At 38.1% G+C, this 25,964-nt stretch overlaps 1 protein-coding gene across 19 annotated transcripts in view; it reads right to left on the bottom strand.

Annotated features, from left to right (window-relative positions):
• adgrl2a (adhesion G protein-coupled receptor L2a) overlaps positions 1-25,964 on the bottom strand; it is a 110,204-nt gene that overhangs the window by 15,087 nt on the left and 69,153 nt on the right. For 18 of the 19 annotated variants that reach the window (XR_013795847.1, XR_013795848.1, XM_079596956.1 and 15 more), the window contains 11 exons: positions 21,117-21,410; positions 20,568-20,671; positions 19,860-20,045; positions 14,287-14,325; positions 12,487-12,670; positions 11,409-11,531; positions 10,624-10,829; positions 9,714-9,887; positions 8,716-8,925; positions 7,037-7,257; positions 5,213-5,279 (listed from right to left, as the gene is read on the bottom strand). Coding sequence is in view for 17 of the 19 variants with exons in the window: in XM_079596956.1 (XP_079453082.1) it covers positions 5,213-5,279; positions 7,037-7,257; positions 8,716-8,925; positions 9,714-9,887; positions 10,624-10,829; positions 11,409-11,531; positions 12,487-12,670; positions 14,287-14,325; positions 19,860-20,045; positions 20,568-20,671; positions 21,117-21,410 (1,808 nt within the window). In the remaining 2 variants the exon portion in view is untranslated. The remainder of the gene's footprint in view (positions 1-5,212; positions 5,280-7,036; positions 7,258-8,715; positions 8,926-9,713; positions 9,888-10,623; positions 10,830-11,408; positions 11,532-12,486; positions 12,671-14,286; positions 14,326-19,859; positions 20,046-20,567; positions 20,672-21,116; positions 21,411-25,964) is intronic. The other variant, XM_079596954.1, reaches the window with a different exon arrangement.

Below are 25,964 nucleotides of genomic sequence, written 5' to 3'. Positions count from 1 at the left end.
TATTTAATCTGCTAAATACGATAGTTGTACTATATAAATAACTAAGAATATAACTTAAAATGATTTTTGCTCAGCGAAGAAAAAAGACCCAGGGTGTTTAGCTTGATCTACAAAATGTACAATTTCTGACTTTAAATTGTGTCCAAACTTATAGTTAAGTAAACACAAATCTCCTGCATATCTGTCTACTTTTCGAATGTTAAAACATTCAGGGACACTGAAGACAAACACTCACACACACTGTGAGAGGGGCTTTGTAACAACCTAAAGCAATACATTGGTCATACTTTGTCATGTACTGTGTAAAACGACTTCCCAATAGCTACAACTATGTGGGACAACTATGTGGTGACGGAACATTTTCTGGTATAATCCATTTTCTGGAGCATAGACAGACGAGGACATAGCAATCTATCATTTGTGGCCGCTCTCATAAGTGGCGGTGTCACCAGCTCAAACAAGCTCTTCAGTTCGGCTCCTTGTTCGGGTGCACAAGCTCATCATTCTGCCATCAAAACAGCGATGGCGATCAATAACGCGCTGCTCGTGCAATCAAGCACCGCGGCTTCTCAGAGACAGCGCGGCGAGAGAGAGAGAGAGAGAGAGAGAGAGAGAGAGAGAGAGAGAGAGAGAGAGAGAGAGAGAGAGAGAGAGAGAGAGAGAGAGAGAGAGAGAGAGAGAGAGAGAGAGAGAGAGGGGGTGGTGGGATTATACCTGGTTTTTGTGGCCCCTGCGCCTGAATTTATGAGCACAGACCTATAAAAGGCCTCTCACGCTGCCAGAGCGCTGACAGTGATCTGATGAGACGAGAGGAAGTAAGGACGCTCAGCAGAGGGAGAGGTAACCTAGCAAGGCAGCCACTACACTCCTAAAGCTCCTTGTTCCTGCCCGTCCCATGGGCTTCCTCCATTTCGGAAAGAGCTTTTCCTGAACAACCCCCCCATTCCTGAATCATCACTGCTAGCCAAGCAGAAGACCCTCAACTCCACTCTGGGACGCTGGAGATAGATGTATGTGTGTGTTCGTACGTGTGTGTGTGCGTCTTGAACTCCGATTGAACCAGATTAAATATTTAAGGTGCAGATGGAACTGTCTGCATGATGCAAACGTGTCACAGTCCAAGCGTGTTTTAACGTCACTCACACGCACTAATGGTTCCCGACCACTCATTAGCTCAATGTCCTGGTTTTCATGGATCTCATATGCCTGGTGCCCCAGAGCAGAGAAACCACTTTTCTACCAAAATGGTGGAGGCTCTCTGCCTCAGCCAGTGCTCGACTGGTGGATATGCAAACTTTTCTCAGTACAACTGCCCGCATTTTCCACCAGGTTTTCACAGACTCATATGATGATGTGACAAACTTTGTTAATATATAACGTGTCTACTAACAAAAGGTCTTCGTTTCCAAAATGTTATGTTAATCTTACTTTGTATTCCATCATAAGAACGACAAAAATAAAATGTGTTAAAAATAATTCATACAAACTATATTTGAAAATTAAATAATTTTAGTCAGACTTTAAAAAAGTATAAAGACATGTCCTTTAATTCAAATAAATGAATCAAATATAATCAATTAAATAAATTAGAATGAACAACTTCCAGTTTATACAGTTCAGTTCTATCTGGTGGTCCAGCATGGTCTTTCAAGTGAATCTATTTGACTAAGATATTCAACTTAGGCTATTTGGAAATATGTGCCTCTACATTTTTGCAAAACTCCAAAAAGTATTTAAGTATATATATATATATATATATATATATACTTAAATACTTTTTGGAGTTATATATATATATATACACAATTCACAGCAGTTTCCAGCTGAAATTACCACTAGTGGCAGCAGGAAAATGCAGAGAACTTTTAGTCGATGATCATGGGGCATATTATTCATTAATAAAGACTTATTTTTTGCGCTGTTCCTTGCACAATACTACTTTATGTCCTCAAACTAGTTTTACAATAGCAGATTTGTAAACTAATACATTTTGATGTTTCCATCACACAACCAGCTCAAAATGTATGTTTTTTTCTAGCGTTGTAAACTTGCTCAGAAGCTTATCTAGTATAGAACTGACCTAGAGATGGGGAGCACATAAGTCTTGTGCAACACGAGTCAGGATAAAAAAGCTCAAAGACTTGAGGAAATTAACTAAAATGGCTAGTCTGGGTTTCCCCATGCTGCCTTGCGCACAGAGCAATTTTATTCACACTGCTAGGCAGTCTGGATACCATGGATCAGATTTTCGCCTCAGCGAGGGGACCAATCACAGAACGGGGAGGGAGCAGCAAGACGATGACGACGTCTATGCGACACACCAAAGCGGTTTGTTTAAATCAACATGTGCACTGCAGATTTACCTTCTACTCTCATGTTTGTCTTGCACAAACGGCAATAGTCGCTGAACGCCATCGTGTACACATAAATCTATGACCCATCGTCTTCTTCCTCGTCAAATTTCTGTCGCTCTACATATGTCATCTGGTATCATTGAAACTATTGGCTATGAGCTACGTACAGGCGCATTTGATAGACATTCGTAGCGGCCATTAAACGGCTCTGGGCATTCGTAAACCACGCCTCAAATACGAGAAAATGAACATGTGGTCCACATTAGCCAGGCTATAAAATGGCATGGTTGCTTCAACAAATGTGTTCTCACGGTTTCTTTTGTTAACACAAACGGCTAGATATAGGATAGGGTTTGGTTTACATTATTTTTAAGAGCAATTTTTGACATTACTCACTGGAAATTGCATTTCTGAACTGCTGTTCATGTGCATGTTCAACAATTAACGTGATAAAACTTTGCTAGATTCACATGAATCTGTCATGGATAAAACTGAACACGCTTTTGGCGCTTTTCATTCATTGGAGATTTCACTCACTTGACAATGAAAGTGTCACGACTATAAGAGGCAATATCAGTATTTCGAAATGACGTCACAGGCACGTATTTCTAATGCACCTGGGTTGAAGATAGTCTTGCTGGTTAAGATATACAACCGCACACATGTTGTTTGAGACAAGCAGGTTTTAAAAGCAAATGAAAAGCCAACATTTCTGGCTCAGAATCGCATTTTCTGTGGTGGAAAATTGTGCAACGCTCCCATATTAGACACCAGCTCATGCGCCCTATTGGTGGACAAAGGAACTAGATTAGCTGTGAAATTCATGGAGCTCTACATCGCTGCAGGATCGGGCATGAAGACGCTGAAAATAGATGTAGTATAATGAGAACCACAATGGGCTTCAACTAATTGAACAGGATCACACCATTCTTTCCCTCTGCACAGCGAAAATGGGTGAAACTCTGAATAATGAGACTCGCTCTGGCTCTCTCATTGACAAGGACAAAGCCAATCTGCTGAGAATCAGGGGTCGGAGGTCAGGGGAAACCTTGGTCCCGCGTTCCCCTGAGAGGCTCTGGTCTTTGTGCTTTATCTAGCATTGTCAAGCAGCCCGAGGACTACGAGTCCTGCTTGCTGTCCGAGCAGAGCACGCAACAATAAATCAGCTTCATAAAGGGTCACAAGCGTCCTGCCGCTGATGGCTGGAACACGTATTCTGATTATCAGCAACACCGCAAACACATACATCACGCTTCATCCAGCGCTGCAGCAACTAACTAAGCAGATCTTAGGGTTTGTAGGACTCCCTCTAAGAGTGGCTGCAAAAACATGCCTTGTTTGTAGTATTCTACAGCCTGTCCGCATCATTAAAGTCAGATTAACATGTACAGACATGCTAAATTCCATTTAAAACTATTTAACAGCCAATTGATAATTATTTGAAAATATTATGCATGCTTTATAAATATTAAGCTTTTGTGACCTCATATTAAATGAGAGAATACATGACATATTTGTACTTACATTTGTCACTCCGGATAATTATTTTTAATTAACCAGTCAAGGTAAAATGGTAATAAAAGAATGTTGAGAAATGCTCTTAGTCCAATGCGTGTAATTTCAAGTGGCAAATCACATTTTTGTCAGTAAATTTAGGTAAATGTGACACAATATTTCGGCCTTGGTCGACCACTAAATTGCACTGATCACATGAATAAACTGATTTGAAGGTCTGCAAATTTTATTTTTTATTTTCCTGGTCTACTTTTAAATTTACTCTATGTTTAGGATGCCATTAAACAAACTGAATTTAAATGCCACAGAGAGAGAACAATCTTTGTTTGTAAAATTCACATTACTGCTAGATTATTTTATAGTGTTTGATTATCAAAAGCAGATGTTTCAGGCCAATTCTCTAATTGCCTTTTACAGTCTGTGTGTCTTTAAATCAGTTTTCAACTGAAACCTAAAGGCTTTCCAATAAACAGAGCTTCCATCACTGTTCACCCCGACAGGAAAGGTATCACTAGGTCTGTTTATATAACCATAAAGGATATAATAAAGTCAACCCTCCACAAACATCTCTACTTGTCCTTCCATTTTCAGGAAGATGATTTTTTTTCTTCATCCAGAGATTAGAGGGCAAACAAACAGCCAGACAGATGTGAATGCCACCTGCTAGTCTTTCCATCATGCAGACTCTCTCTGTCTTTGTCTCTCTCAGGCCTACTTCCTCCCCAGTCTAGTCTGAGGCTCTAATCTCTTAGTTCAGAAATAACAGCACGTTTAAACTGCAGATGAGTCAATTTTGTAGTGTCAGTAAGGGTCATCAGCTACCTCTTTAAAAGGTTGAGTCAGGAAAAAACGATATATATATTTATGTGTATTATTTGACATTGCCGTTTTTTAATACGCATCCCGGGGGGGCTGTCTCGACCCTGTAGCTTGAAAGCGCCCTGCTGAGTATCATTTGAGGATAATGTTGTGCTTTAATGCTACATTGAAAAAGCTGCATCGTATCAAAACGATTCCTTAGAAGAGCAGCATTTCCGAACCTCTCTGCAGGCCGCATTGACTGGGTCTGCCGAGACTGAACCGATCTAAGCAGAAATCAATGGGCTGCAATCTGTTGAATAAGACTGAAGAAACAAAGGCAGCTCAATGTTTTTTTTTTTTTTTGCACGGGAGGATTCTGTCAATTACTCTTTAAACTGGGAGACACAGTCTTGAACTGTACAAAAATATTCTCTTTCTTGTTCTTTCACCTGACACATGCATTCAGCAGTCTATCACACACACACACATGCACATGCCATATACAATCCTAAGCCATAAAGGTCAGTAGATACTGAACACACCATAATAATGAAGGTGACGGGTCCAATGAAACTCCAGATAAAGTGATTGTCCATCCTGAGCCAGCATCTGCAAAGAAGAAATGTTCACAGTAAAAGGAATGAATTAAAAGCAAGCAGTTTACAGAAAACATGTCCATTGTCCAAGTAATTCTGTTTTTTAAGACAAAAGCTAGATTTTTTACAAAAAAATTTAACAAAAGAAGCTTGCATACACAAAATTCATTGTCAGTGGAGTGTTGTGGGTCAAACCCAGGATGTTGCTATGCGGTTGCTAAGGTGTTCTTGGTGATTGCTTATTGGGCCAAGTCAAAAGAACCCATCCTTTCTAGATAAAACTCATCATTTTGCATAACTTAATGTATTATTTTTTAATTTATTTTATTTTTCGGCTGTCTTATTCAGGTGAAAAATGGAGAATTACCATAACCCTAAGGCTGATCAACTATTAAGCAAAATTATCTTTTGAGAGAATTGACTATATAAGAAGATAGTCTTTAACCTTATAATGCCCGCCTATTGGCTGCTTTGGCCCGCTTCCAGAGATCGGTTGGGTAAGTGATTTTGCTATATCTAGCGAAACACACTTACATGGGTGGACCAACGCCATAGATATAATGGTTTATGGTAAGTGACGTTACATATCCGACACACTATAAGTGGTTTACTGGGCCAGCTGACTAATTAGATAAGACTGGGCTAGAAAGGTGAGTTTCTAATGAGAAATAAAACAGAGAATTTCAAGCAGAGGGTAAAAAGGGGTACTACAGCAATGCACAGTATGGGATAAATAATGTTTTTTCTTAAATCATGTACATGTATTCTATATACACACACACACACACACACACACACACACACACACACACACACACATATAGTGTCACACTGTGACTGTATATTAGCACTGTTTGTTGTTTGCTTTTGGCATCTGATGAAGCATTGGGACCTGGAATCTGTGACATCTAACTTAACAAGCAGATACTTTGCATCATAGTGTGAAATGCATTCTGACACATCTTGGAATGTATTAAAGCATGAAATCGAGCAGTTTTTGCATTCATGTTCTTGCATAGAGAATGTTTCGGGCCTTAGGGTTAGGACTTCAAAACCTGCACCTTAATTATCATATTAAAGATGCTTGCCTTTGAAAACAGCGGGAATAAACATACACACTGAGGATGATATCTGTTACTGAGACAGGCTTGTGTAGGTTACGTTACAATGTTTTATATGGGTTGATTAAGTATTAGTTTATTTAATGTTGCTCAAAGACTGTAATTTCCTGTAACGGATCCAGTTTCTCTAGAGTGCGACTTCCAGCAGGAAACACTGATCATATAAATTGTCGATGTTACAGCGCTCTAAGAAACCAAAGACACATCTGAAACAAAAACAATGCGACAAGCATCACTTTCATACCAATATAAACTAATCTAAAGCAAACAACTGCACTCAGTATTAAAAGACAGTGACGTGGCAGGCAGGGCCGGCACACTTCCACCTGTTTATGTGTTATAAGGAGCAACCCAAGAGCCCATGCAGGGCTGAAGCACGGCCATTAATCTGCGTAAAAGCCTCTTTCTCATGCGGCCCTCGTCTCCGTTAGAGAGCATTTACAAACAACAGGTCACCAGAGACTCTTTGAACAAAAGACACTAACGCATGCAGCCTTGCCTGGAAACCGCATTTTGTACTGTAAGGCATCCTCTGAAGACTTTTTGAGTGTGTGTGTGGTACCTATGGAACCGTTAGATTGTGGTACACTCCCGCAGACAGCATTGCATTTAAAGAAAGAAAAAAAAATCAAAGAAAATGTTCACTTACACTTTCTTGGTCCCGTAGCTCCTATAGTCTACAGCAGCGGACACGCCCACAACCACAGCGGGGAGGAGGTATCCCGCCATGTAGAAATACTTCCTGCGTGAATATTCGCTCTCAAAGACCTCCACCAGCATCAGATAGAGCTGAACCCCCTCCAAACACATCCAGGCGAAAGACGCCAGAAAGAAGTAATGCAGTATTCCTGCAATTATGGAGCAGGCCATCTGTGGGACAAACGCAAGGGTCAAAGACAAATAAACTAGAAAATCTAGTTTGAAATGCACACACCAAGTTAAAAAAAAAAAGCATTCATGTTTTTTTTGTTAACATTTTAGAACATTTAAAACAAAAAGTTTTGATGCAATGGATCTGTTTTTTAAGACTTTCAGAAATCTAATGAATGACATTACTCTCTTACTTCTTTATTACTAACCGAGGACAGTTAAATTACATTTGGACAAGTTTAAGCCCCACAAAGGGTTTATAGCAATTATTTCACACATTTAAAATATAATAATTCTATATTTGAAATGCATTTTTTTCTTTGACTAAATTCCAGACAATATATATTTATGTTGGTTTCATACTTTTATAACACTTTCAACGACAGTTTTGATTTAATGGCTCTAAAAATGTCACATAATGTAACCAGCAAGTACACAGCCAAAAGTATGTGGACCCCCTTCTAATGAATGGCTTTGGCTGAGCCCCTTAATACCAGTGAAGACCAATCTTAAATCTATGGCATAAAACGACAGTCTAGAGAATTGTGTGCTTCCAACTTTTTGGCAACAGTTTGGGGTCTTTTCTGTTCCAGGATGATAATGCTCCTTGCAAATAAATTGACGAGAAATGGTTTACTGCTGTGGAAGAACTTGACTGTCCTGCACAAAAGCCCAGACCTGAACACCACTGAACACATTATCCCCCGGTTTCACAGACAAGGCTTAAGCCTTAGTCCTAGACTACAATGCATGTTTGAGCTGTTTTAACTTAACGCAGCTTGCACTGGCATATCTAAAAATATGTCAGTGCCATTGTTTTGTCTCAAGTTGCACACCAGTAATGTTCCCCCCCCCCTAAGCCACGTTTATAAAAGCTACTTAAATGTCCTATTTAAACTAAAGCTTAATTTTGGCTTATTCCAAGCCCTGTGTGTGAAACCAGGTCAATGTATAGTAATAGTATAGCTCTTACAGTATGTTTAAATGGGAAGTTATGTTCAAAAAAATGTGTAAAGCCTGCCCAAAATGAAAAGGGAGAAGCAACCTATAATCATATTCTTTGGAAATTGCTTTATATATATACTGTATGTATATATATATATTAGTAGTATTCAAAAATATTAATGAAAACTATTTTTTAAATATAATAATACCATTTTTTTTCTTTATTCCTAACTAAGGACACTTAAACAACCTTGACATTTTTTGTTTTAAGCGTCACAAAAGAAACCAATTTATTTTTATTTTTTTTATAAAAAAAATAAAAGTGGACAAAAAGTGTCAAGTTGCTGAATCACAAGCATCCAGTAAGCCTAAAAAAAACATAATCATGTGTCAAAATGCAGCTAGAATTCTCTGGAACTCCCTTCAAAAATTTGTTTTGGATGTTGTGGACACGTCTCAAGACATTTCCATGAGACTAGCTGAAAACATCACATCAATTCAAGGTAACGTTACCCTGGGCTCCGTCATGTCGATTCCGATGAGGAAGATGAGCTCAGCAATGAAAAGGTTGATGCATAGGTTCTTGTGGATTGTGTTCCTGTCACTCTGCAGCCCACGGAAGAAACAGAAGGTGAAGATGCTCATAGCCAGACAGATGAGGGATACCACGATACCCACACGACTGATGACGCTCAACAACAGCTCCTGAATTGCATCTGCACCCTGAGGAACAAACAAACAGAGATGGAGTGAGAAAATGTAGATGCAGATCACATTTACCAACTGAGTCAATTATAGAGGGCATCTAATGAAAACAATTTTCCGTTATGCTTTATTTTAAGGTGACGTAGTTACATTGTACTAACTAAAATAAGTACTATTAATTAACTACATAATTACTAGAGAGTTACGGTTAGGGTTTGGTTTGGGGTTAGTTACTTGTAATTATGCATAATTTGCTGTTATTAACATATTAAGTACATGTAGTAACGTGTAACTCCACCACCTTAAAATAAAGTGTTACAGAATTGTCCTTTCTCTTTTGAAATAAAGAGCTTGATGTCTAGAAGATATACAAAATATAACATCCAACAACTAATTTACATGTACGTAACAATCCAAAAATAAACAAGTAAAAAAAAGAAAAAAGAAAAGAAACTGATAATACAGCGAGACACATTGCCAATTACATCAAATTCGATTTTCATGATTAGACAACTTTATATGGTTTTGATTTTGCGATTCCATTTGGTAACACTAGTGGAACAAAAATTTCAGTTTTAAACTTTAACAGTTTAAAACTAATTCAAACTGTTTTTGTTAGAATGAACATTTACTAATACTAAAAGTGAACTAAAAACTTTTAAATAGGGCGGTTTGCAGCTGTCTGTCCGTCCGTACAGCGCTTGGCTTAGAGAAGCAGATGAGTGTTGGCGGTGTCTATTATAACAGCTGGGTTTCACAGTAACGCACGGACAAAAGCTTAAATATTTATGAAGATCACATCTTACCAGCAGCTCTCGATGAGCCATGAGCACCGCAAAGTTGGTGAGATGACTACAGGAGCAGGTGGTGTGACTTTTATTGGCGTGGATGAGTTTGCAGCCCTGAGTGGACCAGTATCCCATCATGGTTCTCTCGGAGTAGTTCCAGAAAGAGCAGTTGGAGTTATAGTAATGCTGCATCTGTAATCGACAGGAGGAGACAGAAACATTCCACATGAGCTAGCAGATGATAATAAATTGATATTTAGTAGCTGTCCCTCTGATAATGGCACCCGCGCATAAACATATACAGTATGAGAAACGGCATTGTAATTCACTCTGACTGTTGCCGCTCATTCTTTTGCAAATGATACGCTGGCCATATCAAACACTCTTTTGAATGCGCAGTGTGTGTTCTCACATAAACGACTAAAGAATCTAATAAGGTTAAATGACTGCGAAATCTAGCATGGGACCATTGATTATATGAGGTGCTAACAGGGGGCAGAATGGTTTGAAGGCATGTCTGTGGAAATCACACAATTACTTTGATAGAGAGCAAAAATCAAGCCGGGTCTCCTCTGGGAGTGTTCCTGACACTTTAAAAGAGAGCGAGATGATAATTGGTCCTCTGGTAATTTCATCCTGCATTGTATAGCTAATCTGGGAGTTAATTTTCCACTCCAAAAAAAGGAAATTGCATCATTTACATCCTAATGTCGACAAACGAATTAGTTTTCATTAAGAATTTGGTCTAGGCTGGTAATAATCATTGGTTCAGACTTTGTTAATTTCATGTTCTATGGCTTAAATAAACCCCTCTGTGACCTTGTAGGGTGTTTGAATTGAGACTGCTTTTATTTTATTTTATTTGCCGTCTTGCTTTGCTATCCTGCTGCTTTTACGACCCCTTTGTTTGTTTATTGCTTGCACTCACATCGATGTGCTCCAGGGTGAAAATCACAGGCTCCGATATAAATACACGACTGGATTCTTTGTTTATGGAGGCGGCAATGACGTCGGAATTCACAGCCACGGAGAGGTTGCGTCCGTTAGCCTCGTGGCCGAGCTTCATTGTTGCATTCTCCGTGCTTAGAAACTGCCCCAGGTTCTTATAAAGTGCAAAAACCAACTTGGCAACACCTGCAAAGAGAAAACAGCACACCTTACTTCTCATTACAGTCTATTATGTCAGTGAGCCTCACAAAAACTGTCAAGAAGAAATCTGGGTTTTACTTCAGCTCTAAATTAATGTTTTGCATAATTAAGCTTATTAGGAGTAGGATTTTGCATTGTGAGGTTATTCTTATGGCATTTAAAATACCAGTTCCCAGTAGCCTACTGTAAAAAGAAATAATGATTTATCATTCATATGTTTGTAAATTTCAATTTTAATGATCTTAATTTAGATTTTGGGGTGGATTTTGCATTCACCCAAGTATACCAGAAAACATAATAGTCCCATAAATGTATATACCCCACAAATGTTTCTTACCTCAGTAAAAAAAATAAAAAAATAAAAAAAATCTAAGTGACCCAACAGCAGACCCAGTTATGTTTGTCGAAAAACAACATATGTTGAGCAGTATGTTCACATCAATGTTCAGATCTTTCTCTGACCATGAGAGCATTTCTATCTCCATGGTGACAGGAGCAATTTGATCTTATATGTTCTTATTCTCACTGGACTAATGCAGTATGTGTGCGTAGGCTGGAACGTACCATTACGACTGTTGAGTTTCACGGTATTAGAAGACAATTGGATAGAAATACCACCCCTGCCGCTCTGGGGAAACCTGAAATCTTGAACCTGCCCATCTGTGCTCAGCACGTAAACATCCAGAACTGCAGAGAGAAATGTTTCAAAATGTTAGTTCACCAAGCGGAAACAGAGAAAAAATAAGGGGGGGTGGTTTATTTGCATGCACTATCTGAGTTGTTAGATTCACTAAAGGAATTATGCAAATTAGTTCGCAATGAAAACGCACCCACAAAATCTGTGCTGAACGCAATTTGCATAACGTTATTCTGAATTTTAAGTGCAGACTACCGCAATATGGCTTACTTTACTAGCATTTTATTTTTTTATTTTTAAAGTGTCCTTGTCTACTCCACATCTCTGCATATGACACTCTTCCATCAACTGATGACTAAGTGATCTCATGATCAACAAAAATTCCTTATTATCGACTGTAAATAAGTTTTCTAAATAAGGAATATGTAATGCGCCTTATTTACATAGGAGGAAGGCATGTTTGTGCTGAATAATGACTTTGAAATATGGCGTAGCGTATACCAATGAAAAAAAAGTAAATTCACCACATAACCTATTTTCATGTAAGCCTAAATTCAAGTGTTGATTGGTAGGTCCTTGGTCTTTATTATTCCCAGAGGTATATACGAAATAAAAGTCTATAGGTCCTGTGACTGGTCAAAATTTCTTTAATCACATTTTTGCCTTCACTTCATTTTTAAAAGGTCCTGTGGCGTGGCAAATGAATGAAGTAGAAATATTCCATGTAGAGTCTCAATTAATATGAGGTCGTAAAAGCTGCATGCATAACAGTAATAAAGGAATTAGGAAAATGCAGTTTAAAATAGTACGAGATGGAGTTTAGCATGCCACGCTGCAGGACACGTCAACTTCCCAAAAGTATTTTGTGTCAACTACCTATGTGTTAGTGGATGCTGTTATTAAAATTTCACGGCTGAATCATATTTGAAAACTCAAACTGATCAGCAGCAAAATAAGCCTTTTATGTTGTCAGTTCTCTAAGTTTTGCACATCTCTCATACTCACTTATATTATTGGCTGGTACTTTCACGATGGCCGGTTCCATTAAATTGTCAGCAAGGACAAAGGCTCCTTCCTCCAGGGTGTCCAGTAACATAGTTGCGGCGTGCGTCTGCTCCGTGGTATTCATATCTCGCCACGATTTCAGAGCCTCCGGTCTGAGGAGGTTGTCGACTGTATCCACGATAGCCTGCAGCCCAATGAGACGCTTATGTCAGCACTAACCACTGTAATAAGGTCAAATGTCAAAGCCTTGACTTTATCAGCAGCTGTCTGCCCGTGCCCAAATGAAAGCAAACATGCACACTTTGTTTTAGGTCGTTATCAGGTGACACACATAAAAACAGAGTGCAGAAATGTGCCCGACATGCTCTGTCTGTCTCAGGAGTGCAGTATTGAATGTCAAAGGCTCTTCAAGCCCATAAACGGACACATATGCGGTAAAGAAAGACAGCCAGTTGTGACACCTTATGAATGTGTCTTTTAAGATAAAGACACCATTGTTCTGTGTCATCAGAACTGAAGGCAAAGACCACTATTTTCAAATATCATCCATTTGATCCTGCTTTCAATATGAAAACACAGTAATGTCTCTAGGTCTTGATAATATGATGCACAAATCTGAAATGAAGAAAATAGCCACTTGTTAACACTGACAGATAATTTCTTTCTTCCATTAATTTTTGCTTTAACGGTGAAGTGACTTTTTTGCACCATTAGCGACAGAAAGCTGAATCACAATCTGTTTGATACAATGAGGCCCTTCAATAGGCAATTCAGTTTGGTTCTACTAATGACAGAGAAATTACATATTTCACACAAAAATGTTTTACTTCAAGATAATGGTTTTATGCTGGATATACTTAATATTTTCAATAATATCATATAATATCAATAAAACTGCTTCCCCAAATGTTTGGTTCAATCATAAAAATAAATAAAAAAACACAAAAAAAAAAAACATTACACCTCACAGACTTACATTCTCTCACTGATCAATCAGAGCTAGTGCACACATGCACCACCAGACTAAAATATCGATTCATACTTGTCGCCTCTTTGATAATTACTGTTCATCCGATTGGTTTTGCAGCTCTGACTCATATGATAATAAACTGCATTTACAGCTTAAATTTGTATTAAAGCTTACCACATTTGTATGGTCATTTTGCACTACTCTTAATGCTAAATCGTTTGCACACCAATAAAATTAAAAAGATGATACATGCATCGTCACAGTCCAGGGTTTCATAGTTGCTTAATTAGTTTACACAGATTTGCCTTTCCAAAACAGAATCATGCCTTTCATCTGATCTCTACATAATCTTTTCTGTCATACTTTTTTTTTTTTTGGTAGGTCTAAAATCTTTAGTAGCTCAAGATGGTGTGGAAAAAACAATGTAGCAATCAATAGTTTTCAAGCACCACAAATTGACATCTACCCTTTACAACAAATAAGAACAAGTTGAGCGCATCAACAACACATGCACTGCCAACCTGCAAATCAAGCACACGTCAGCAAATATTAACACTTGACTTTAACAATGAAGAAACTGAAAAATAAATAAACAGACCACCAACAAACACATAAAAGTCATGAACTGGGCATACAAATTGCAGCCGCATAATTTCCAATCCACTGAAATATTAAACCCCCAGGAATGAAGACAGACACTGGCGGAGTGAAATGCTGTGGCAACAGTGAGAATGAAGGGACACAGGACCATGCTGAGAAACAATAGCAGAAAAAGAAGAGGAGAGAGTACAGAAACAAGTGAAGACCATAGTAGCGTAGTACAGATATACCTTCATATACGCCCTGCACGTCCTTTCTCGCTTTTGAAGCTTTTTCATTTGAGAGAGGACACACACAAGAACAAAAACAGACCAAAGAAACACAGTTAGAAAGGTTGATGGTATACTAATGGGTTCTCCAATCCACAAGCACTTCAGAAACACAGTATAGCAGTTGGATCTGCTATGATGAAATCATGTAACGAATGAATGTAAGGGTGTACAGACTGGCCTTGCTTTGATAACAACAATTTGGTCTGGCGATTTCAAAATCAAAAGGTGCTCTTGCCAAGTAAAAAAAAAGAATCAGTGACTCATTAACCATCTGAAATATGCAAATGAAACATATACGCAAAACAATATGCAGACACAGATTGCCTACATTAATGTGTGGTTTACACACTGTGTGGATTGAGATCAGGATTGGGGAATGAATGTGAAAGCTGAATTAAGAGAAGAGGTTGAGGTTGCGAGTAAAGGTGATGGTTAGTAATAGGAATTAAAAGTTAGTTTTTCAAAATGTGAGTCCTATGCAGAACACATGCTAAACAATATGCACACGCATATTGTCTAAATCAAGGAGAGTTCAACTCTATAAGATCGAAATCAGGGTTGGGTTTTGGAGTTGGAAGCTTAGCTAAGAGAAGGGGTTGGGATTGGATAGGGTTGGAGGTTAGGAGTAAAGCTAAGGGTTAGAAATAGTGCTTAGGCTAGAAAAGTTGGTACTTTGTTAGAGCCAAAGGTGTAGATCCAGGTTAGATAATAGAGTTTACGGTCAGGAAAAAATATTTTGGGTTGGAGATTGGGGATCAAAGTTGGACTAAATCTGAACTAAAAGAAGGGGTTGGGTTTGGATAGAGTTGGAGGTTAGAAGCAAAAAAAAAAAAAAAAAAAAAAAAAAAGTCAAGTAAAGTTTATGTTTAATATTTCAAAGTTTGCATTAGTGTTGGAGTTATGAATAGTGGTTTAGGTCAGGATTTAATGCAGAAAATTCAGGACTAGGGTTAGGGGTTGAATTCAGAAATAGGGGATAGGACCATGGTTCAGCTAATGTGAGGTCAAGTGACATAAATGTTTGATTAAGCATTTAGAGTTTTAGATTAAGGTTTAGAGTCTTGGTTGATAGGTTAAACTAATGATTTTGCTAGCACACTGCACTCTTTGCAATCAGGCTAGTGTGCTGCAAAATTCATTTGAACGAAAAGGTGATATGCAGTAACTAATGCAAAATATGTAACTCGGCCAAATTTTCATGCAAAATATATTATCTAAGTGAGTACAGCCTTTGCTTAAGCTACTTGAGTTGACAGATATGCGCTAACCTTCACGCACTTTGATTTGTCTTTGTCTTAAGAAAAAAATATGGTACTTAAAGCTTGAAACGTTCAATGGAGAAGGATGGGTTGGGACTGTAACCATGGTTCTCTGAGAAGGGCAACGAGACACTACATCGTATCAGATGCTATAGGGAATTCCAGTGTCTGAGGCATGTGTTTAAACACGACAATTTTATTAGCAGATGACAGTCCATGACGTCACTACCAGTGCACCCTTGAGTACAAGATGGATCCTGAAAGTACGTCATCAACTTCTTTGTCTTCAGGAGACGTGCAGGCAAGGCTGAAACATGGCAATGAGACGCAGTGTCTCGTCCCCCTTCTCAGGGAACCATGGTTACAGTCGCAACCTGTCATTCACTTTCAAAGTGGAAGTCTACACTGCGTCTTAACAGAGACCATAGGGAACAAATGCCCACTCTGCCATGCAGAGTTAGCACGTGCCGCATTAGCGGTGTCTATGCACTACCACATAGCATATGCAAAGCACTATGCATAGCATACATGACTCTTACCTGTCAGAGTAAAATGCATCCGGTCATACAGGCGCATACTGGTCACAGAACTGTCATGTGGCAATATTCCCTTCTGCCATTTCCCAAGCTTCAAAGCACACTAAAAACGATAGTCACTGTCTTTTTCAGAGACTGAACAAGGCAAGAGGGGGAAGAGGAAAGGAGGAAAGATGTTTTTTCTCCTCAGCGATTCAACCTTGTCTACTAAATCACTTTCTTTCAATTGCTTCACTCAAATCTTGCCTTTTCCTACCTAGCATCTGGCCCAATCTGCGCTCTACTTCTTGAAGGAGGAGGAGCACAAGTGCCCACGCTCTCCCTCTGACCCTGCCTTCAGTCCTCAGATTGTGACGGACCAGGTCCCGCAGAGGTTTTTGGCAAATATTTGGACCTGCGCCTGTATTTCCTAAAAGCCTGCCGACCTTGCCTCTCTAAAGTTCCTTACTACTGTCTCTACAGACATGCTGAAAAGCTTTGAAGGCGAGATCGGCACATGAAGGAGAAAGGCCATATGACTCTTCCACGAACTCTCCACCTCAGCGAGTAGATTGGGCAGAAACGGAAGGCTCATTGGAGCAAGACGTTTATGGCGTGAGAGGAAGCACTTGTTGAGTTTTCCATGAATGACTTACTGCCTTTTGCGCCTCCAAACCAGATCTAGTCTAGTCGTGAGCCATAACCACATGCCTTTTTTGTATTCCTCAGTCAGCTCGACCGGTGATCCCCACAAGCTCAGTCACCAACGTGCCTTGGCTACCGTGGGATCCGAGCCACGGGGTACAGATGCTTGTCCCATTTTCCTCGAAAACAAAGACACGAACGGAGCATCTTCATCTCAGATTACTCACAATGGGCATATTCAGCCCCCTCAAGAACTGAATGTGCATGCTCCTCACCCAAACAGATAACCCAAAGGTCATCAGGTGTCAAAAAACTAGGACACAGAGGCACAAACATCCTGAAATTCTTGCCTGAGTGCATTTTCATGATAATCACCTTCACACGTGCTAACACAAACAAACGGCTCCTGAAGACAAAAAGCTGACGTACATTGCAGGCGCCCTCTTATACTCACGGGCGCACCGTTAGCGACCTCATGGACTGTCGTCCGCCATGTAACATTGTCATGTTTAAACGCGTGCCTCAGTCACGCTGATGGCGTTCTCCATAGCATCTGATCAGACGCAGTGTAGAGTTCCACTTCGAAAGGGAAACAGAAATGTCTTAAGTTTTATTAAAACTGCCTTCACTTGTGTTGATGAACAAATGTCATATGGGTTTGAGATGAGATGAGATGAGGGTAATTGATGACAGAATTTTCATTTTTGGTTGAAGTATCCCTTTAAGTCACAAAACTTGGAGGGTGTATTCAAACTGTCTGAAATCCTCATAAAGATAAATAAAATAGTGATAATTATGAATAAATAAGTTTATTCCAAGCCATCTAAATAGACACAATCACTATAAAGGATAAACAAATTTAAGTTAGGGTTTTATCCTCGTATAAACTCTTATCAACGGATGTATACAGTATAAAGTGTATGCTACATAAATAAATAAATTAACTTTAGTTCAAATATACTTGCTTGATGCGCAAGAACCAATGAGGTTTGTTCTCACCCAGCATGTTGAGCTGCCATTCGTCATATTTAATGTTCTTTTTTATTTATGTACACTGATCAATGTTTGGAGTTTTATAATCATCAAAATTATAACAAATAAAGGCTTGAAATATCTCACTTTGCATGTAATGAGTCTATATATTAGTTTCACCTTTTAGGTTGAATTACTGAAATAAATTAACTTTTGCACGATATTCAAATTTTTCGAGTTTCACCTGTGTGTGTATATATAAATATATATATATATATATATATACTGTATATATTAGGGATGTACATCTCCATAACATCTCGATGCATAGCAAACGATACGACACATTAAATATGCATATAAACAGCTACCGATGCGATGCAATACGTTTCACTACTATTAAGATGCGGTGCGATCCGATTTCGATTCAACGCGATGCGATTCAATGTAATACGATGCAATGGAGAAAAATATTACGCTATGCAATTAAATATGGTATAGATAGTTAACTTTTATTTATTTTGCTCAGACATACAGCAAATCATAAAGTAGCTTAAGTGCCATCTGACTTTTAACATCTGACTGGCTCTTTCACAAACAAAAAAATTGGTTTTCACAAAACCAAAAGATTAAATAAAAACAGACATTATTTTCCTGTCCTGTCTCCAGTTACACTTTTAACAGCTCACACATTTAACAGTGAAACAATTTAGGATGCTCAGGGATAAACCATAAAGAAATGTTCCGTAACTTGTCAGCAGGCAATTGTGATTTCAGCAGGTAGGCTAACAGTGACCAGAAAGCAGGTGCTGTTTTAACATAATAATAAATATAAAACTTATTTTTTATTTTCATAAACAGGTCTTTCATAACTGTATTCAAATGTAACAAAAACATATGAAAAACTAGCATTGGCAGTCACAGGCTGCTGTAAACCAGATTATTAAATTGATGCATCGCATAGTTAGCTTTTATACCGATGCACCGATGCAAAACGGTGAATCTTACCATCCCTAATATATGTATATATATATATATATATATATATATATATATATATATATATATATATATATATATGTACTGTATGTATTAAAGTTTACTTCAATGGAAGGACAGAAATCTGTTTTTATGTAAAAAATATTTTTATTTGTGAACAAAAGTCTTATGGATTTGGAATGGGTTCATGAATAAATGATTCCTTTAACAACTAATATCCAACCTCACCAAGTGATTTCTATTAAATATAAGCCCAGAAGCCTTGCTGAATAGAGCCACACATCTTTAAAACTCATGTTTGATGAATGTATGGCCACAAAGCTGATCACTTATGATTAAAGTAAATGTTACATATCGACCAGCAACCAGAAGGGTTGGTATGCAGTTAAGAACATAAAGTGTTATACATATGGATTTTAAATGCAATGCAAAGGTGTTATATAAATCCAGCTAATATTTTTTGTAAACTGATAACTGGCTTCATTCATTTCCTTATGATGACCTACTTTCAGAAAGTTACTGTGGCTGCATTCTAATTAGCATACTTGTAAAATGCACTAAAATATGTACTATTCTGGTGGAGTGAAAATACAAGTGTGCAGTAAGACAGTGCGCTAATATTGGGACATATTGCCATGTTATATAATTGTGCCGTGAAACAACAGTCCCCCATGTCATGTACCTTTTGTGTTTGCATCTAAATACATTGCCTAAATATGCATCTTTTTATCCCTCTCTCATTTCAACCTAGTCATACATTTTCATTTATGCATTTAAAAAATGCTGTGGCAGCTTCAAACACGCCTCACCATTTTTCAACAACTGAAAAAGTCATCTTCTGTTGCACAACAAGTTATATTAGTTAAAAATTCATGTACGGATGCACACATGTGATTTGAGACACACTAATTCTAATTCTAATTAGAATTAGGATGGCTAGTACACAAATTGCACTGAGGGATTCGCTTCGGTCAGTGCATTTATTCTATTTTTGATTCTCTAAAAGCACAATGGGGTGTAACAAAATGAGTTTGATGCTGTTTAACAGTCAAGTGTCCTTTAAGCAAAGTGCCTCTGAAAGAGACCAAGGCATGCTGCTGCTTATTAAAAAATCATGTTGAAAATGAAATCTTGTTAATACCTTATTGAAGCTGCGGCCGGTGGAGTCTTTCTCGCTGGGTCGCAGTTCCTGTAACTGAGCGTCTAGAATGTCCACCAGCTGCTCCATGAGCCTCATGGTAGAGCTAATGTCACCGGCAAAAATGGCTCCTTTGGTATGTTTGGCCAGCTCGTTCGCCAGGTTGGCTGCATTTTCCCCACTCCGGATCTGAGAGATTACACAAATTAACCTCACAGCATGGCTCTGAAAAATATCATTTTGTATCTACGAGGCTCTTGACTCCCATTATGACATCATCATGCTGATTCAGCAACAGCCCCCACGAGCAATTACAGCTATCATTAGAAACTTGTAACACTTTGGAAGAGCATTTGGAAACAGTTCCTGTGTTTCAATGGCTAAGGCATTTCTGCAACTTTAGTTCATTTTTTTTTTTGTGGATGTACTGTAGGAATTTGATGTCCCATTGTGCACATCCATTCTATTTACAGGAAGCATCTCACATTAACACAAAAGAACACACTGAAACGTGCACCAGATCAATCTGTAGGATCCCTGTTGGATGTTTGAAGGCTGTGAGTCTTCTTCTTAACAAGTGATAACAGAAAGAATGAGCTCCAAAATATGGCACTGGAGAGTATTTTATTTTTATGATGTTATGCTCTAAAAATTGCCGCATTTCTTTTGCTCCTCATTCTGTGAGGACAGAAATGTTCTGGAACTACAAACCTTTTGAGCGACTTGATTCACCCAGTGGGAAGTACAGTTGCTCAGATCTGGGCCTTTTGGGTTCCAGGTCCCAGTGGAGAGAACACATAGGTAGGAGGCAGTGCCTGTTTAAAAAGGACATAATCAGCATCATTATTATTAGCTGCATTTGTACCGATATTCTTTTGTATGCAAGTACAATATAGATTGTTCAAGCTCTAAAACAGTATTGTTTGATCTTCACGATTTGAAGTTACCAATAAGGACCAACTGAATGTATATCATTTTAATTATTACGTGGCTACTTACCATTAAATAAATAAATACATGGACATTACTACAATTATTTGATACTAATTAACTATAGTTAAACACCTTTGTTAACAAGATGTGGTAAAATCACAGTAACGCTTGGCCTCTCATGACTTTATTCAAATGTTGATGAAGTCGATCCTAAGAGACACATTTTTATTCGCATATCAAAATAACTTGTGTGTGACTGATAGCAATTCAAAGAGCCCTGAGCGGAGAACTGCAGTGTGTTACACTTCAACAGGTACATGCACCCACCTCGAGTTCCTTTGGGGCAGGGTCGTTCCACCAGCATGCCCCTCTGCGTCTGCGGCCACAGTATCTCCCTAAGCTCTACGCTCTCACAGAAGCGCTCAGGTGGAGGGAAAGACTCCAGTGAGGGTGGTGTGGTGGTTTGGGGAAGTACAGCTGGTGATTTGGGTGTCTTATTAACTGCTCTGGTCCCTGTAGTGGTAACAGTAGTCACTTGACCTCTCGGCTGAGTAGTGGTTGTTGTAGTGGTTGTTGGTTTTAGTAACTTTGGTGTTGTGGATGCCTCTGGGATAGGTGGTGCTAAAAAGAATGATGGGTAAAATTAGTTTTTTTTTGGCACAAATTATGACATGTTCTGGTTGTTGTTTTTGTTATTGCTTGCAAATTTTAAGATAATCTTGTCTTATCAAGCCTGGAGAAAAATACAGCATTTTTTTTTATCCTGAGATATAATTCTCACTGTATAATGCCAGAGAATAATTATGAAATAAAATATTCAGCTTGACTACAAGACCTTCAAGCTCTGTTATATCGCAAGAGCTTATTTAAGAGCTGAATCGCTTAGTTGTTTGAACATACAGTATATTTTCTCTCACCCTCTCTTTCTTTGTTCCTGTCTCCATATTTCATAATCTTAATATATAACTAATGTATTGCCACAGGCAAGAAAAACATGGTATACACATATCAGCGTAAACTGAGCAAAGTTTGCAGGCCACACTTTACATTTTTTTTTAAATATTTTTCCTACCTAGAAAGTTATATAATGATAAGCAGAAATATACCCATACATGAACTAAAGGGTTTGAGTCCCAGATAACTAAAAATTCTCTGCAGTTTGCATTGGTTCTTCGGTAACACTTTATTTTACGGTGTTCGTGATACAGAGTAATTACTTAATCAATTACTTAGTAGTAGACGTTGCAACAACATGTAATTAACATGTAACTAAGTTATGGAACAGCCTGTACTTACAGATTGTGATTATGCACATGTAATAGGCAGCTACTGTTACACATATGTAACAAGCCGAGATGGATAAGGTTTATAGATACACATGAAGTACATTCTTGAAACACTTATTTTACGTAGCTTATCCCTGTGTAATATTATGCAATTGCAAAGTAATTAGGAAGCTACTGCATGTATTTAAGCTGTGAACTAGAGTTAATTCAAACTAAGGTGCATATGGATAAGGTAAGATAGAAATGAAGTACGCTTAAGTACAATCTTGATACACTTTATTTTACGTTGCTTATACCTATGTAATTTTAATGTAATTAAGAAGCTACTGCATGTATTTAAGCTGTGAACTAGTGGGTTAATTAAGATGGATAATGTATGTAGATACACATGAAGTACAATCTTGATACACTTTATGTTATGTTACATACGTGTAATGCTACAGAACGTACAAAATGACCATGTGTAACTGCAGGCTTTTCCCGACCTTAGTAGCCTAAGTACTTGTTGTTACATTGTGTAGTACTAAGCACTTTCTTATATACAGTAATTACACTGTACCAAGTCTGTAACACGTATGTAACCGACTCGGCTTGTTAGATATGTGTAACAATAGCTGTCTATTACATGTGCATGATTACACTCTGTAAGTACAGGCTGTTCCATAACTTAGATACATGTTAATTACATTTTGTTATGTTATTACAACGTCCACTACTAAGTAATTAATTAAGTAATTACTCTGTCACGGACACCGTAAAATAAAGTGTTACCGGTTCTTCCTTTACATGAACCCGAAAATCCCTCTGAACCTCACCCGCTGCTTTCTAACCAGATGCTTTGAACGACAGTGTGCAGCCAAGAAACCCAGTGATGAAGTAGCCCATAGAAGTGTGAGAGATTTTAGCACAGTATTGGTTTGAGAGAATCTCCATCTATGTTTGTGAGAGGAAAAAGGCTGATCAAGTGAAAGAAAAGGCTTTCTTTTTGAGGTTAGCTGTGACCTACTGTGAATTAGTGTCAACTGGCCAGCCAGAGCTCTGGTTCAGATAAAAACTGAGCAAAAACAGCTGCAATGTCTTTACCTATAGACCCCTCTCTTTACTGTTTTCATCCATGTGTGTGAGTTTTGACACGGTTGGCATGACTGGTGTGCTATTATTGGGTTTTCACTCCAGATTCTGGCTGTTTGTCATGATGGCTGTAAAACAAGCTTTAGCTCAATGTTCCAGAATTAAACCACAGATGAGAGAAGTCTGTTAAAGTCAACAGGAAACCAAATTCGCAACCCATTTTACTATATCTGTAGCCATAACTATTTGTCTATTGGGTAACATTATCCATGCTTTACGTGATCCAAAAAAGTCGTTCAGGCAGAATAATGAGTACTGATGAATTGTGAATAGAAATGTGTATTAAGAAAGTGAACATCCAATTTGCCTACTGATCAGACAAAAATAATGTCCAGAATCAATTCCGAAAGAAGACATCATGAACACAGCTATATGCATGTATTTTTTTAATCTATTATACACTTCAGTTATTATACTTTACTATAATCTATGAGTAACACTTTAGAGTTTGTTTTAGGAGATCTATCACTCACTTATGTAGAAAAAAAATCTACAATTGTTGAGCTAAAAAAATAAATAAATAAATTCACTCATGCTTCAAAGCATGAGATATCAGAGCATCTCAGTTCAAGAATCTATTGAAAGTACTAAAAAGCCGACACTGTTCTATGAAGCATTTTAGATTTTTTATAGGTGCCTTTAGGTATCAGATGGTACTTTGATACAAAGTACTTTGCTATTTACCATAGTACTGAATGACTAACATATTTATGTACCATGGTGTTTGCACGGTAGGCTACTCCAAAGAATAGATTGGTACATGTGTCCAAATAATGTAATGTATCTAGAAATAGTAGTATCACACTATATGCTTGGGAGGGAAAAGCATCTTACAGTGGCACTTTTTGTGCAAGATGTGTGACACTATTGTCCTTTTTTGGATTGTGCTGTGTCCTTCAACACTGAACATGCAGACAGTAAATTAATACTTTAGTCAGCTGTCTCATAGCACCTAGATGTATGTTATTATTTTACAGAACACCTTTGAAATCTGATTTATGGGTAGAGGTATTCATTTTCTCTTTCTTGTAACAAAGGCAGTTTCTCTTAAGATAAGTACGTCTGCAGTGCTGTAATGAAAATGTGTCTGACTCCCATTAAGCTCAAAGGAACATTCAGTTCAATCTCAAAAAGAAGAAATATTATCTTCTCAACAGAACAATTTCAACCCAAATATTCTGATTAAGTTATGCTAATAAGCCCCCACGTACTGACTCTAGGTGGGGAATTTCCAGTAACTTATTTTGTTTTTACATTGAGCTAATTATACTTTTTTTAAAAACCTTTCCCTAACCCAAACACCCCAAAAAAAATAGACATTCCTATGTTTATTAAAATTTGCTGGCCGGTCCTGAAAATGTAGGCAAATTCAGAAAACACACACTTAGCTGACTAAATTACTACATTGTCAGTGGGAGAACTCCACAAACGTAAAACAAAAAAAGAGAGAGAGGGAGGGGCTAATACAGGAAATTGGCTAAATGAAGTTAATAGGCTTGTTCGACTTAAACCGGCACAGCACAGACCGATCGGTTTATGACATCAAAGTACCACGCGGGCAATTCAAAAGCATAAGGAGCCGTCTACTCTCTATTTGCTTTTGCGGTACTTTGATGTCATTCACCGATCGGTCTGTGCAGCGCCGGCTCAAGTCGAACAAGCCTATACTGGGCATATGGGAGGGGCGAAATGAGAATTAACTGGGGGAGGGGCGAAATGTGATTATCTGGGGAGGAGCTAAATGTGGGAGGTCAGGTGACCAGAGTAAATAGCACAGACCGATTGAGAGGTGTGGGCAAAGAGAGAAGGTGAAGCTCACAAGGTGAAAATTGGCATCTAATAGATATTGTAGCATGGTATAAGTAATCATTTTTAATCCAAGGAAGGTCTTTAACAAAAACAGAGGCCACAGAACAATCTCTCCAATTGGAAGTAGAAGTGAGACTAAAATAAAGCCAAATCCATTAGTGGTCTTCTGAACACAAAACAGTATTTTTGCAGTCAGGAGCAGAGCAGGCTCTGCATAAATTTTGCAAACCATCAGCAGTGTAATATCACATGGCAATTATCACAATCAGTGTCAAACTAATTCCATTAATGACGAGCAAAAATGAGATTAAGTGGCAAGCAGCGTAATGTGCGTTTTCCACCCCGATTCAGATGGCAAATATAAATGCTGTCTGTCTCTTTCACATCAAGATGATTCCCCATTATGATCCCAGTATGAATATGCTGCTAGTTTTAATCATTTCTCTTTCAACAAACGGCACATATGATGCCATTTAGATTTTTTTTATGAGATATCACACTAATATGTTATGCCTGCATTCAACATGAAGGAACAATCTGTCAAGCCAGCAAACAAGCAACCAATCAAGTATTCTGGCAGGTGTGTGGTATACATTCAACAAATACAACATTTAAAATGTATATATTATATTATATATATAGTATATGTATTTAAAGTAAAATACACAACAATAAAATTAAATTGGAAATTTCATAGAAAATGAACAGAAAATTAAACAGAACTTATAACATTGTGTTTGATCTCCTGAGATTGCCGACCAACATTTTCAGAAGTTTAAACTTCTTTCACTGGTCATCAAACAAAATGTTATATTTCTTAGAAAAGTCAAAACAGTTTCAGGCCTATTTGTGTCTGTGGCTGGGTATGATCTGTTGTTCTATGTCAGAAGAAGTGAGTCAGAATTCAAAGGAACAGAGACCTATGGTCCTTTTAGCGGAGAGCTTAAAA

This window comes from Phoxinus phoxinus (assembly GCF_949152265.1).
Source record: "Phoxinus phoxinus genome assembly, chromosome: 22".
In the NCBI taxonomy this organism is placed as follows: Eukaryota; Metazoa; Chordata; class Actinopteri; order Cypriniformes; family Leuciscidae; genus Phoxinus; species Phoxinus phoxinus.
The sequence above is the reverse complement of the archived record's forward strand: the minus strand, read 5'-3'. Positions and strand labels throughout refer to the sequence as shown.